The sequence below is a fragment of the Phocoena phocoena genome, chromosome 11 (assembly GCF_963924675.1).
Source record: "Phocoena phocoena chromosome 11, mPhoPho1.1, whole genome shotgun sequence".
Classification (NCBI taxonomy): domain Eukaryota; kingdom Metazoa; phylum Chordata; class Mammalia; order Artiodactyla; family Phocoenidae; genus Phocoena; species Phocoena phocoena.
The window spans coordinates 45,638,365-45,653,326 of NC_089229.1; the positions used below are offsets into that span (position 1 = coordinate 45,638,365).

General features: G+C 35.2%; 1 protein-coding gene across 1 annotated transcript; it reads right to left on the reverse strand.

The window, feature by feature from the left end:
* Positions 1-5,082: 5,082 nt before the first annotated feature.
* On the reverse strand, positions 5,083-14,914 carry THAP2 (THAP domain containing 2). The gene is made up of 3 exons (XM_065888255.1): positions 14,844-14,914; positions 8,351-8,546; positions 5,083-5,472 (listed from the first exon to the last, which is right to left on the reverse strand). The coding sequence occupies exons 1-3, from the start codon at positions 14,912-14,914 to the stop codon at positions 5,083-5,085; spliced, it is 657 nt and encodes a 218-aa protein (XP_065744327.1).
* Positions 14,915-14,962: the final 48 nt, after the last annotated feature.

Here is a 14,962-nt window from a genome sequence, read left to right on the forward strand (position 1 = left end):
TGGTAGGTACGCTACCCTCCACCACCACCTCCCCTCCAAAATACCTCTGATCAAATTTAAGGTTCAGAAATTTTGTTTCCTCATAGGACTGTGAGAGTGCACTAAAGGCTCTGAGAAGTTAAGAAACTTTGAACACTTTTGTTAAATCTTTCCAACAGAGTTAATTGTTTTACCACAGATTACTTTCCCTCAGAAAACATTACAGTTTGAGAGTTGTTATTGTAATCAGAGCAACAGACTGAAAATTCATTGTTGGAGTAATAATCTTTAAATTTCACAATATAAATACCTATTTATGTTTAAGTGTTCTTTGACATAAACATTTTCTGCGATAGACATTTGATACATAATATCAATTGTACAAATCATCCCAATGGCAAAAAGCACTTACTGATGCTAGGAAAATATCAGTGGGTTCCATGTACAGTCACTTTGAATCTAAGCCAAAGGAGTGATTTAGATTTTGTGAAATCTAAAGAGAAATGTGCTAATATTAGAATGGCTAATATATACATGCCAGACCCCTGAGTCCCAAAAAGAAAAAAACATACACACAAACACACACTGCCTTGAAGGAACACAGAAAATGAAGACAGATGTGTAGACAATAACATTATAATGAGATGATGACTTTATCCAAGTTATGTATAAAACAGGACTCAAGGAGAGAAGCACCTATGTCACTTTGGTATGTTAAGGAAAAGTGTCACAGAGAGAGAGGGAGCATCAGAGCTAATACTTAAAAGATGACAGGGAGATTGCTAAATGACCAAGCTAAAGTAAGGGCAATATGTAAAGATGTGGTGGTTAAGAGAGTGAAAATAGAAATTCATGAGAATGGAGGATTTAGACATAAAAAGGTCTGAAATACTAGCTAAATAATTAAACTGAAAATTCATCTGAGAGATAGGCACGTATCTGCCTTCTTGGCATTGAACCCAAAGTTTTTATTTTTTTAAGCTTTTGGAGCACAAATTTTAAAAGCCTAGGCAGCAATTTGAAGACTGGTATGTTGTTTTAGATTCAACTTATTCTGACAGGGCATTAGGAAGACGGTAGGGGGCAGTGAGGGCAGGAATAAACAAATGGAATTTTCTCCCCACCACCACCCCATAGACTTGAGGACAGGAACCATTTCCATCTGGTTCATTCTAGTTTGCTCAGTGTCTCTTAGTGAATGTTAAAAGTGTTTTTTAAATTAAAGTACTAAATAATATTTTAATACTTAGAAAAAATTAATAAGAAAAAATCATATCTTATTTCCTTGCTATTAAAATAATGCTTTGGTAAGCATATCTACAAATAAATCTCTGTGTGAGCCTCAAATTATTGTCAGGGTAGACAGAACATTTTTATAGCCCTTCATATATCTGGTGTAGATTGTATAACCAGTATTCAAAACAGTGCAAATAAAATATAATGTATGTTTAGATTTAATTTGAGCCATAAAATGAAAATGATAATTCCTCTTCCAGGCTTTACATATCTTTATTTTGCTTACAGTTTGCTTCATTTTAAGGAGGCAGACTTCTACAGAAGTATTTTAGGGGATCAATTTAGGGGATGGATTTCCACAGAAATGTTTATGTACATATTTTAGAAATAATAGGCATGACAGTAATTTCCTTGGAAAAGTTTTTAATATCAACATACTCAGAATACATTTTTTGTGAAAACAATATGCAATTGTTTAATATACATTATAAAATCATTAATTTTATGAAGTTTCCAACTGTCTAAATACTAAAAGAATCCCATATTCTGACATAAAGAGGAACCACTTTCTATATTATACCAAAATTAAAATTTACCCGTATTCTAACATTGAGAAATGAGATTAGAAAAATCCAACATTATAAAGTCTACCTAGAAGAGATCAACAATGACTTCACAGACTGTCTTTACTGTATATATACACACAATATTTTTTATTTTAGTTTTTTGAGACACATAACCTGTCCTATTTTAATGATTCATATATTTGACAGAAGGTTATAATGCAGAGGTCAGAGAAGAGGATTTGGAGGCTGAAGACCGGTGTTCAATCTAGAACTTCCTAGATTACTGCATTTCTATCCCTTGTGCCAGCTGACACATTATAAATGTCTGAATGAATAAATAAATTACATTAACAAGGATTTCTTCATCTATAAATTGAGATAATACCACCTACCACACAGAATATATGTGAAGAGCAAGTAAGAGAACTAATTGGTGCCATAGTGCTTTGTTCACTTTAAGACTCTGAGTTAAAATTATTTTTAAAAATTCGTGATAGTAGGGTTTGTTGTTTAGTAAAAACATCAAATGTCAAACTCCAGTCTTGGCTTTGATATAATATTTTACTTACTTATGTTTTCCTTTTAACAAGGTATCATTAACAAATTTGTTCAGTGTTCATTTTAATGGGGAAAAAAAAGTCTTACAATTCATTAAATAAACACTGTATGTGATTCAGGTCAACACCCATGTCCTTCTAGAAAATCTCCTTTGGTAAGTCATTATAAGAAGAAAATCTGTTTGTTTCAAAAGAAAACTGGTTCATTGTAAAAAGGTCTAAAGTTTACACGTTCTCATTAAATTCCAATTCAAAGCGCTTCACACATACATCTTTCATAGCATTTATCATATTGTATTATGAATAATATTTGTTTCTCGCAAGAGACTTTGAGCAACTTAAGGGCAGAAAATCATGTCATATTCATCTTTATATCAAATCCTAGCCTTTGGCTGGTCCTTTGTAGGGGTTAGTGCCTGGTAGACATAGAATGAATGACAGGCATAAAACAGAGAATATGTATTGTGTCAAAGCAGAGGACAAAGAACTGCTATAATTTTGATTAGTTTTATGGTCTACGAGCTAAGTGATAAGTTTAACAACAGACTGAAAACACGATTTTTAAAAGATTCCTTTTACGTTTTTCTCTGTGAATGAAAGTAGTTTTAAGGTAGACAGATGTATGTTAAAATAATTTGATGCAGGGAGAGTTTGGAGCATGTTATTGGAACAGTAACATGAAAATGACATGGAAAAACCAGCAAAAATTTTTACTTTAGAATTACTGAGTGGTAGTTTATTCAGTACTCTCAAATATTAATAAATGAAGTCTAAGTAACTTTGCCAAAAGCTTGTTGTATTTTATAATGCTTTATTTTTGTGATTTAAAAAATGTTATATTAAGATATCAGAGTATTATTGTAGATGGGAATCAGCCTGCATTAGTGTTTTGTTTTGTATTGGGGAGGGGCGGTGAACCACGTGAGAGTTTATACTTGGGAAACATAGTTTATGTTTAAATGATTATTTGCCCAACTTATTTTGAGGTATAAAATAGAAATGGTCAGTAAGTGTTTGCTGATGTGTATGTTTGAAACCATATAAAGATAGTTGAAAACATGTAATGACAAATTCCAAGGAGCTACATCCAATATTAAAGATAACATGACTTAAAAAAAAAAAAGATAACATGACTAACAAGGTTTACATTATACACAAAAGAATTTTCATAAATATTTATTTTAAGTGCCTGATGATAACTAAAAGAGACGTTTCCTGCCTTTGTGCATCTAGTTGCTTGGGAGGCATTCCTTATTAAAAGAAAGGGTGCTAATAATATAAAAAGACTTTTTGCTAGGATCTCAGCAAATGTTATAAAAAAAATTTTTTTATCACCAAGTAGCCATTACCTTATGGGAAGGATTTACAGTAATATGTGATTATGTATATGCTACTTTCATATGGCGGTGTCAGAAGCTCAAATCAGGCCTGGGTAACTTGATTGTACATTAATAAATTTTTACATGATTTGACCAAAGCTGTTTGAAGGAAAGGGTTCTTATTAAACATTTATCTGGTAAAATAAGGCAAACCCTTTAATTGTTCAAATGGAAACTATAAGAATAGTTCTGATATTCTATTTTGTAAAATAATTAGCACTTGCATAGCTTTATCAGAGACACGTGTATTTTTAAAAAGATCTACATTCTATTTCTGTTATGCAGTATGGTTGCTCTATTTGACTCTCACTAAAAGAGGAGACAAAAATCAAGCTGATGTGTAAGATAAATTGACTTCATTTTAGGTTATAAGTTGTAAAGATATAATATGGTAAGTACTTTTCTATAATTCAATTCTATTGTGGGTTTATGGAAAAGAAAGAAAGCTTAAGAATTTTGGTATCAACACACATGGGGACAGAGGGAGTATTCCTAACATGGAACTGTGTAGCATGTTTGCCTATTAATGTATCAGTTTTGAAATAGAATATGTAATATTTTTATTATGAGAATAAATGTGGTATACATTTATCTTTTTGTTTAAAGTAAAAGCTAGATCTCAATCTCTGTTATTTCATAACATACTTTCTTAGAAGGTGAATATAATCAGCTCCCTGTTTTTAGTAGTCTGAGTTACTTGGATGATGCAAAGGTACTTCACATTTGAAAATACTATTTTCAAAATATTTTACAAGCTATTGCAAAAGCTAATTTTGTTATGAGGGAGGCCATGATTAGCTCAGTTTTACTGATAAAAAGATATGAAAAGTTTAAATAAAAGAACTTGCCCTGTACTTCAGGTTTTTTCCTAAAATTTTTCCCAATCACAGTGCCAAAAATAATAATTTAATTAATACAAAATCCAGCAGTTTTAAAGTTTTATTTCATGTTGGTTAACTCCTACTAGGCAAATTACTTAGAATGCAATATCCCAACTTTGGTACAGGAAAAAAATTTTTTATAATATAATTTAAAAACATTACTTGTCATAGACTGTTCTTTAAAAGAAGTTTAAAAAGACAAAAAGACAAAACACTTTACAAACATACAATTTCCTAGAAAAAATTTTAAGTACATGATTCTCACATAAGGCACTTCCATTCTCGTTCAAATAAGTTTCATAAGAAGTTCTCCATTTTTTTTTGCAACCAAGTCTTCATAAATTATGCAGTAACGTTGTTATTTCAGGTAAAACTTTATTAAATACCCAATTTTGGAATAATTTCCTTAAATATCTTTACCTTTGAACAGAATGAAGTTCAAGCATCAAATCCTAATTGAAGGTACTTTTAGTCTGTTTTGCAGTTAGAGAATTGGTAACGTTTTACCTTGTTGATCTTGTTCAAGAATCTTGAAATCTTCCAAAGGAAGACTGTTTAAGGCAGTTGGTAAAATGTGTTCTGATGTGCCCTTAAGTAATATATTATTTGCTTCTAGATTCTTCACCAAGCACGTGGCTTTGATCCATCTTCGAGTTGCTCTGCGTTCCTTCTGTAGGCAAGTTTTCATTTTCCTTCTTAAACTTGCTATTTCCTTTTCCAGTTTAATTATCCTCTTTTTTGCTTCCATAGGGTTCCTAAAGGCATAACTGTGTTCAAGTAGTACTTGCTGACTACTAATGTTTGATTTTAAATTAGGTGGTACGTTTGGAGTACAACTGTTGTTTTTCTTCAGAAGATTCCTTGACTTGAGTTTCTGAGCAGAATAAAATTAGAGGGTTGAACATAAATTATGGAATATCACAAATAAGTAAATTTTGTTTTGGATAACAGTATTTAAACTGCTCTTTTAAAAACTGATTTTAAAAATTTGATAGGAAACATCAGCAGCCTATCTCATGTAGTCATGGATTCAAGTTTCTCAACTGGTTGAATTAACTCCAGCCACCTATTTCCTTTTGTCTTTTCTCTCCAGAAAGATAAAAGCATTGGTCTGGAAATAGAGAATGGACTTCCTAGGTCTCTTCCAAATTATTGAATATGATTCTGTAGAGACTTAAAAATATTCTTTGCAATATTCTAAGGCCAGTATAGAATGCATTTAGACATTTGGTTTATTTGTGATACTGATTTGATCTCTTTTTTAGGTAAATACTATCCTCTCAATTTGATTAATATTTCAGACCTGTGGTCCTACTTAATACAAACATATTCCAAAGTATCAAGCTCCTGAATAGATTTACCTATTAATTATGCACAGTTATATCTTATTGATACACTCAAGGTTTTAAAATCTGGCTAGAAACTTTCTTTCCAAATCAGAAACCTGAGGACCCTTTTTTCCCTTTATCTCTTTCATTCAATTAGTCATCAAGTCCTATTAATTCTATCTCCTAAATATCCGTATCACAAATCCTCTCCTCTTCATCATTCTTTTTTTTTTTCACTCTCTTCATTTCTTTTTTTTTTATTTAAGTTTTTATTTTTATTTATTTATTTTGCAACACTGTGCGGCATGTGGGATCTTCCCCGACCTGGGATCGAATCCACGCCCCCTGCAGTGGAATCGCGGTGTCTTAACCACTGAACCACCAGGGAAGTCCCTCCTCTCCATCATTCTTAATGCTACTACCCATATCAAGCCCATATCATTCATGTCTGGCTTGAATATATTAAAAACTTCTTTATTGATCTCTGGCTCATTTTGATCCTCACTAGTCTATTTTCTGCCACACAATAATTTTCTAACAGATTTGATGATTTAATACTGGCTAAATTCTTCTTTGCCTTCCTATTATTTAAAGAAAAAAATATCTTTTTTATATGCCAAAATATCTACATGGCATACTGTACCATTTAGGATCTCACCCCATTCTGCCATTCACCATCTTTTAAAAAATTAATTAATTAATTTTTGGCTGAGTTGGGTCTTCATTGCTGTGTATGGGCTTTCTCTAGTTGCGGCGAGCGGGGGCTACTCTTTGTTGCGGTGCTCGGGCTTCTCATTGCGGTGGCTTCTCTTGTTGCAGAGCACGGGCTCTAGGCGTGCAGGCTTCAATAATTGGGGCACGTGGGCTCTAGAGCGCAGGCTCGGTAGTTGTGGCACATGGGCTTAATTGCTCCACAGCATGTGGGATCTTCCCAGACCAGGGCTCGAACCCGTGTCCCCTGCATTGGCAGGCAGGCGGATTCTTAACCGCTGCACCACCAGGGAAGTGCTGCCATTCACCATCTTAATTTTTACTCCAATAACATTAAACCACTTATAGTTCCCAGATTATTTGATTAATTTCATAGCTTTGTGTCTTTCATTCAACAAACATTTATTGAAACACAGGAATGCATTTATGAATTCCTGGGGACACAACAGTGAACAAGTAAGATAAATATGGTTCCTGTCTTCATGAAACCTACAACTGGCATTCCTTCTGTCTAGGGGAATTGGCAGGGACTCTTTTTTGATCTGTATATTCCCAGCATCTAACTTGGATTTTGACATAATGTAAAGTTTAGTAAACATCTGTTGAATGAATAAATGACCAAAATGTCAAAAACAAGGTATACTTCAAATTCAATAAATATATGAGTTTGTACTATGTACCAGGCACTATTTGAGGTTCTGAGGATTCAGATATGAAATGCTTGCCCTCCTGGAGCTTTTCTAATATCTGTGATAATTGGTTTACCACAATCTCCTCTCCCTTCTCTTCCATTCAGATAGTAACTCATGTAGATTTACAAATTTAACTGTCAAAAATAACTCAAGAAAAGCAGTGATTTTTCCTCTCTCAGAGGAAAAGATGTCTATCCTCCTTTTCAAAGCTAAACTTTATTTTGTTGACATTTCTTTGAGGATTCTTACATGAGGGAAAGGCACTTTTCAATTTCCACTCTGACAACCTCCCTTCTGAACCTTTCAGTGACCCTGTCTTTCTCAGCTAGCTTTTTCCCCTCTGATCAGATCTTCCCTAACTAGATAAAACATTGTTTTAATACATTCATACTATACCTTAAATGTCTCCTTCCTTTTAAATATCACTTGCTAACACTTATTTTCCATTCACTCCTCAACTCATTATCTTTTGTTCTCATCATGCTATTGCAGCTGTGCTGTGCAAAGTCAAGAACCCTCTCCTACGTTCCAAACTCCAAGCTCAAGCCCAGCCGAAATGCCTGAGCTCTATGAGGTTTTCTGTTATGCCTCCCTCTGAACTTATATTCTTTGGTGTAACTCTGGTATTCTTTGGGTGTGCTGCCCTGAAAGCACTTAACACACATTACTTGCATATCATCTTAAAATCAGAGCAGAGCGATGCTGGAGGTTTCATTACCATTTCTCAGTTTTACCAATGGGTCAATTATTGATAATAATAAACAATGATGTAAAATTCCAATATAATAAAACAGTTTAGGTTGGGGAAAGAATATTGGAGACAGGAGTGCTGAGCACTAATTCTAGCCTGCATCTTTACTTCAGTTTTGCTGTTTTCTTGAGGCACAGCATTATATATGAATTTCAATATATTCTTTTTTTTTTTTTTTTTCCTCAATATATTCTTAATTGTTCCATGTTACAAACAAAAAGGGGTGGATTCTAAAAATGGTTAAAATGGCGTAAAAGTAGTTTTACTTACCATGGACTTTATGTGGGTACAAAAATCAAAAATGGTTGGAACAGCATCCATTTTAAGTCGTCTGGTTTGTCCTGTTAGGTCAAAACAGGAGGCTTCAAAGTGCTTTGAACAAAGAAAAGTATGTTTTCCTGGCACAAAATTTTTGCGCCTAACCAGGCGAACCCATTCTTTTCTTCTTTTAGGATCCAAAGGAAACCTTTAAAAAAAAAAAAAAAAAAAAAAAGGCAACTCAAATTCCAACTATCACAATTCTGGTTGTACCTCAATGGTTAAAAGAAAATTTGAAAGGTAACAATTTAAAGTGTCTTCCATTTACATAAAAATTTAACAATTTCCGGTATCCAGATACTGGAACAGAAACCAATTCATGCTCATTTTTATAAGTTGTAAAAAAGTTAATAAAAAACTAACTTAAGGGGTTTAATTTTTCAGGGTTTTAAAAAGAGACCTTTCTTCCCAAACTAGTCCTTAACAAGGGCAGTAAAATAAACAAGACTAAACTGATCTAGATCAAATTTATGTAGATCCATTATAAGCAGGAATAATTTTACAGTGCTTTGATCTGCTGCTCATGTACCTGGTCAAGACAAATCAGATCTACAGATTAAATTTTATCAAGACAGATTCTGGTATTCCTTCCTCTGTGTTCATTATGATACTTACTACATTGCTTTGTAATTTTCCATTTTAATAAATTTCCAGTGAAATCAAAGAAGATTATAAGTTTTTCGAGGACATGGATCATTTTATCTTTTTTTTTTTTTTTTTGCAGTACGCGGGTCTCTCACTATTGGGGCCTCTCCCGTTGTGGAGCACAGGCTCCGGACGCGCAGGCTCAGCGGCCATGGCTCACGGGCCCAGCCGCTCCACGGCATGTGGGATCTTCCCGGACTGGAGCACGAACCCATGTCCCCTGCATCGGCAGGCGGACTCTCAACCACTGCGCCACCAGGAAAGCCCTCATTTTATCTTTTTATCTAACTTTAACACTTACGTAGTGCCTTGCAAACAGTTGGGACTCAACAAAAATTTGCTTAATTAATATAAATACAGAATATATGAATTTATAATTCACTATATTACTTGCATGAAGTTAAACTGCATATATTTTTAAAAAATGACCTCTTAAGCTATGTTGTACAGTAGAAGGCATAATTAATTACTACAAAAAGTAAAATGCTGGGCTTCCCTGGTGGCGCAGTGGTTGAGAGTCCGCCTGCCGATGCAGGGGACACGGGATCGTGCCCCGGTCCGGGAAGATCCCACATGCCGCGGAGCAGCTGGGCCCGTGAGCCATGGCCGCTGAGCCTGCGCGTCCGGAGCCTGCGCGTCCGGAGCCTGTGCTCCGCAACGGGAGAGGCCACAACAGTGAGAGGCCCACGTACCGCAAAAAAAATAAAAATAAATTAAAAAAAAAAAAAAAAGTAAAATGCTGATGACAAGCCCAGCAGGAATGTTTTTCCTTTTATATTTATTTCAGATATAAAATATACTGATATGCACCCAGTGTACACCTGTTAAGGAAGAGAAAAATATAAGGGACTGTCTAAAAATTCGAATGGTAACTGTGTTGACTGACTTGCAAATGGAGGAATCAACATTCACATGTAATAAGTTTGAACTGAACTCTTCTTTAGTTTGACTACCTTATCCTTGAAGTATTAATTATGAACTCACTAGTACCTAAAAAGAACCATTAAATTTGTTAGAAGATCATGTGGCTCAAAAGCCCCCAACTGAAGCTTCATTAGGTAACAGCTTTGGCTGTGTCAGATATACTAGGCTTGCTCAAATTACCAGCAGGGAGGGCCACAGAGGTGAAGGCCCAGACTTACTTACTTAGACACCCTGCCATCTCATGTCCCCACCCCCACTGCCCCAAACACACCCTCACCTGAGGATAACATTCATGTGTCACTCTGCAGTTCACATGTTTTCATATATGTACGTTGTTTTGCATTTCACTAGAAATACAAGTCTCTCTAATGGAGACTTTATCTACTCAGCCTAGCCCTCACCTCTTAATAGTAATGTATTCTCATCTCAAAGCTTTCTGATCACTTTCTCATCTCAAAGTGATCTGAAAATGTTTCCTGAGGATTAAGCTAAAAATTAAGCTTTAGTTTATAAGCACACTTCTTCTTGGGACTTCAAGCACAAATAAGTACTATCAGCACTATTGTATTAGCATTTGTATAAGACTCTTCACATATATGAAGACTTTCTTTCAAATATTATCTTTCACCCCCTCCCCTTTTAGCTCGTTTTTAAACTAAAAAAAAGTTTTAAATTATGAAACCAACGTCTCCAATTGGACCTTAACGTGATCAAATTCTACTTCTTTCTTTTAAGACTCAGTTTAGGAATCCCATGTTCCTAACAAGTTTTTTTATGATCAGAAGACTTGGTCAGATGTTCCTATATCATATAGCACTAATATAACTGTATTCTAATTGTTTACTTTTCTATCTCCACCACTAGATCACAGGTTTCTCCTGGTTAGGAGCTGTTTTTTCACTACTTTTTCCTGTTAGTAAGCATTCAATGAACTTTTTGAGTGAATCAATGAATATACAAAGTAATGGAGTTAGTTTGGCATTACTAAATAATCTTTAGATTACCTGTGTTGAAATAAGAATAATCAACAATTTTATATTTGATTTTAGATAATGTTTTATACAGTATTAACCTTAATCATGTTTTTGCACGTGTTGTTTGGATTTTTCTCAGCAAATTCAAAGGGTGGGAGAAGCAGCCCATAAACTGAATTTAAGTAATAATAAATCATGTAAATATTAATTTTAAAAAATTAATGTGGTATTAATAGATGGATATATTCTTGTTTACACAATAATAGAACCAGGCTTTCAGAAACATTAGTAGTTTTGGAAAATCACTCAGTATTTTAACAATGCTATTTTGCTTGGGTCTTTAACAGCTGAATGCCTCTTACATTCCAAGCACTGTCCTAGGCACTGAAGACATAGTAGTAAACAAAACTGATCTACCTTTATGATGTCTACCTTCTATGTGGGTATACTGTAATGGGGAAGGTAGAGAATCAAATAGCTTGATGTAGTAGAAAAGAGTGGCTGAAAATAGTATCTGTAATCAAACCAGGTATCAATCCCAGCTCCTTCATGTAATAGCTGGGTGACTTTAAGAATGTTGTTTAATCTTTTTAGGCCTCAGTTTCATCATCCATAAAGTGGAGTAATAATGGTACCTAGTGTGGTTCTAGGGATTAAATGAGACATTGTGAGTAAATGCTCAGCCCAATGCATAGTATGTGGTAAATACTAAATAAATGCTGTTTATTATTATTATAAAAGTAATTACAAGTGTCATGAGTTTATAAAAGTGTAAGTACAGGATTGCACAGAACCATAAAACAGGAAGAGCTAATCTCGTCAAGAGGCCTTAAGACAGTACGAATTAGCTAGGGAAATTAGGATGGTAGTAGTGAAGAGTGTTAAAGAGTATCTTGGGGACAGGAAGAGTGTTATGACATGAAACGAAGATGGAGGACTTTCCAAGTTAAAAAGTAATTTTGAACTTTATCCAAAATGGCATTGGTAAGCCATTAAGAGGCCTAATTTAGAGCTGTCAACAGAAAATGTTTTAACTGATTGTTAAACACAGCCATTATTAAAAATTAAATTATGTAAGTTTGCATTTAAATAAATTAAAAACAAAGGTAATAAATACTAAAAACCCATCACTTCCTAATTATTTTACTGTTGTCTATACTCTTCAGGTTACTTATGTCTGTTACACCTGTATGGAATAAATGCTATAGAATACGGTAGTATTGCACGTTTCTTCCCAACTCCATGATCAGTGATGTCATATTGGTAGCTTATAACCAGTTATGGTGGGAGTATTTATATCATGGAAATTGGACAAGCATTACAAATCAGGGCTTTCCCCCTTTCCTGGAAATCCTGTTGTTAAAAATTTAGCAACACACTATTGATTATAGAAGAGCGGTTAGGAGTGCATGAATGGAAGCAGTGAACCAGTTAAAAGGTTGTTGTAATAATCCAACTGAGAGGGAATGGTGAGAAGTCCAGGGAGGATGACCTCCTGGTTTCTGGGTGGATGGTGTTTCCATTTACTGAGAAAGGGAATATGGGAAGTGGTGTAGGTTTGGGGGAAGGGCAAGTTCAGTAGTACAGTTTTAGTACGCTGAATGTGAGGAACTGAAGAGACCAGGGAAATAACTGAGACCCTTTACCGATAGGTCTAAAACTCATTAGAGAGAGTTGGACCAGAGGTATTGATTTGGGAGGCATTAACAGGTAAATGTTAACCAAGACCACAGGTACCATTGCAATCCTTCTGATAAGAGTGGGAAGACCTTGGTCAGGGGGTGGAGTGGCAGAGGAGACTGAAGTTAGGCCAAAAAAGTAAGATGTAAATCACAAAATTAGTATCAAATAATTCAAAGTAGAGAGTATTTCAAGGAGGAAATGATCACATGCCATGAAAAAAGGACGCTGGAGTGACAATTTATGTTAGCAAGAACAGTTTCAAAAGATGATTATTGGCAACACTTAGACTGGAATGGGCTGAGTAAAAGAAAAATGGTGACAGTAAGTTTAGGCAATATAAGCTGTACATGGGGATAAAGAAGTCTACCAATGTCCTAGGAAAGGAGTGAATAGTGTTTATTATGAAATAGAGATTAATTTTATTATAAATAATGTTATTTTAACCCCTAAACTTCTGGGGTTACACATGAAAATGTTAATTTCATAGCAAACAGTCAAACAGGGAGAGGAGGTATGTATGTTAGGGTACCACTGTGCATCTCCTAAACATTCATTATTGGTCCCTTGAATCCTCCCTCCCCCTCATCTTCCAAATCAAATGACCATATATGGTAGTTTCTCCTCAAACATTTCTCAAGTCTGTCCACTTTCCATCTCTACTGTCAGTACCACTGTAGTCTAGGCCACTGGGTGGACTCTCCATTGTTCTACTACAGGTTCCCAACTTTTTTCTCTATCAACGCTCACCTCTTCTAATCTAGTGCTGATTGTGCCAGCAACAGAAGTACACTTAGTTCAACTGATGCTGTAGCAGGATATCCTTGTGAAATAGCAGGTGCATTAACATTCTGTAATAAGCTCCTTTCTGTCAAATTCATCTCTTGATGATGCTTGACCAGCACTTTAAGTAACACTGTAATTCTCTGCACTGCAGCCTGAGGGCTTTTTAATATACAAATCTAATCACGCCATTCTTTTTATTTAAGCCCTCCATAGCTTCTCAAGTACTCATTGGATAAAATAGAAAATCCTTTAAGTATCGTACAGGACCAAATCTATGTCATCTTTTGGTCTCGTTTGAAATTTCACATCCTTTGAGAAGTGTTCTTTGACTTTCCAAGGCTAAGTTAGAGACCCTGAAGGTCTCTTCTTTGGCACTTGACCACAATTATTTATGTTGGTCTTTCTCATTCCAACTCCAGGAAGGTTAAGAATTCTCTGGATCCCTAGCACCATGTCAGGGAAATAAGAGCTTGGTACACATTTGATGGATGAATTAATAAAGCACTACATTTGCATGAAGTAGATGAAAAACAGAAACACCACAAGGATTTTTTTTTTAGTGGTAACTTTTAATATGTGGGTACATTTTGTCATAATGAAGTAGGGAGAAAGGTCAAGGATATCATTTTCTACATTCTAAGATCTTAAGTTGTGAGGTATATAAAATCAGAACTGTTTGTACTTAACTTTTTGAATGCTTCTTTTCTTCAGGCATATGGCAGGCACTTGCAGAGAAGGTAAACATTTACCAAGTACTTATTATGTTTCATGTAGGGTTCAAAGCGCTTTCCAGAGTTCTGATTTGACAGAAATAAAGAATTTTGATTGCTCTTCCAGCAAACGAAGGCAAAACATAACCTGGGTTCTTTTTATACTACTCTGTTCTAGTAAGAATAGAAAGCTTATTTTTTCCACTTTCATTAACATCGCTTAATGCCACGGCTACTTACGATGATGACTCAATTTTTCCGCAGAGTTACTGTGCGTGACTCTTTGAAATTTAAATGCTTCCCATGTCAATCCAGCTAGTGAGAATTGACTAATTATACGGGAACACAGCAGGCTTTTTAGGTGATTGCTGACTTGAAAAGGCAGATCTTGCTTCCTCTTATGGCGTCATTAATATCAAAACTTGGTCTAACACATAGGGAGTAAAAGAATAGAAAATTAAGGTATCCCCCTGTCACTTTCTAGAGAAGGAGTAATTACGGAGAGAACTTGGCTCTCTTTTACAAAGTGAGTAAACCTTCCCCGAAGGGAGCGAAAAATTGGACAGATTTGAGAAACACACACAAAGGGCAAAAATGATGCGTCCCTGCTACTAGCTAGCTAGCTAGTGAAGTTATTAGAATTAGTAGAATCCTGTTCTTTCCACACAAGCGATACCCAGCCTAGGAACTCCCGTTTCCGTCACCCCCACTCCCTGCCCAGGTTACCTGTGGAAGCTGATGTTAATGTGCTTGTTGTAGGTAGTAGCACAACCCGCCGCGGCACAATTGGTCGGCATTTCCCTTTCGCCCTCATTCGGCGCTGTCTTAAGCCTAATCTGAGGCGC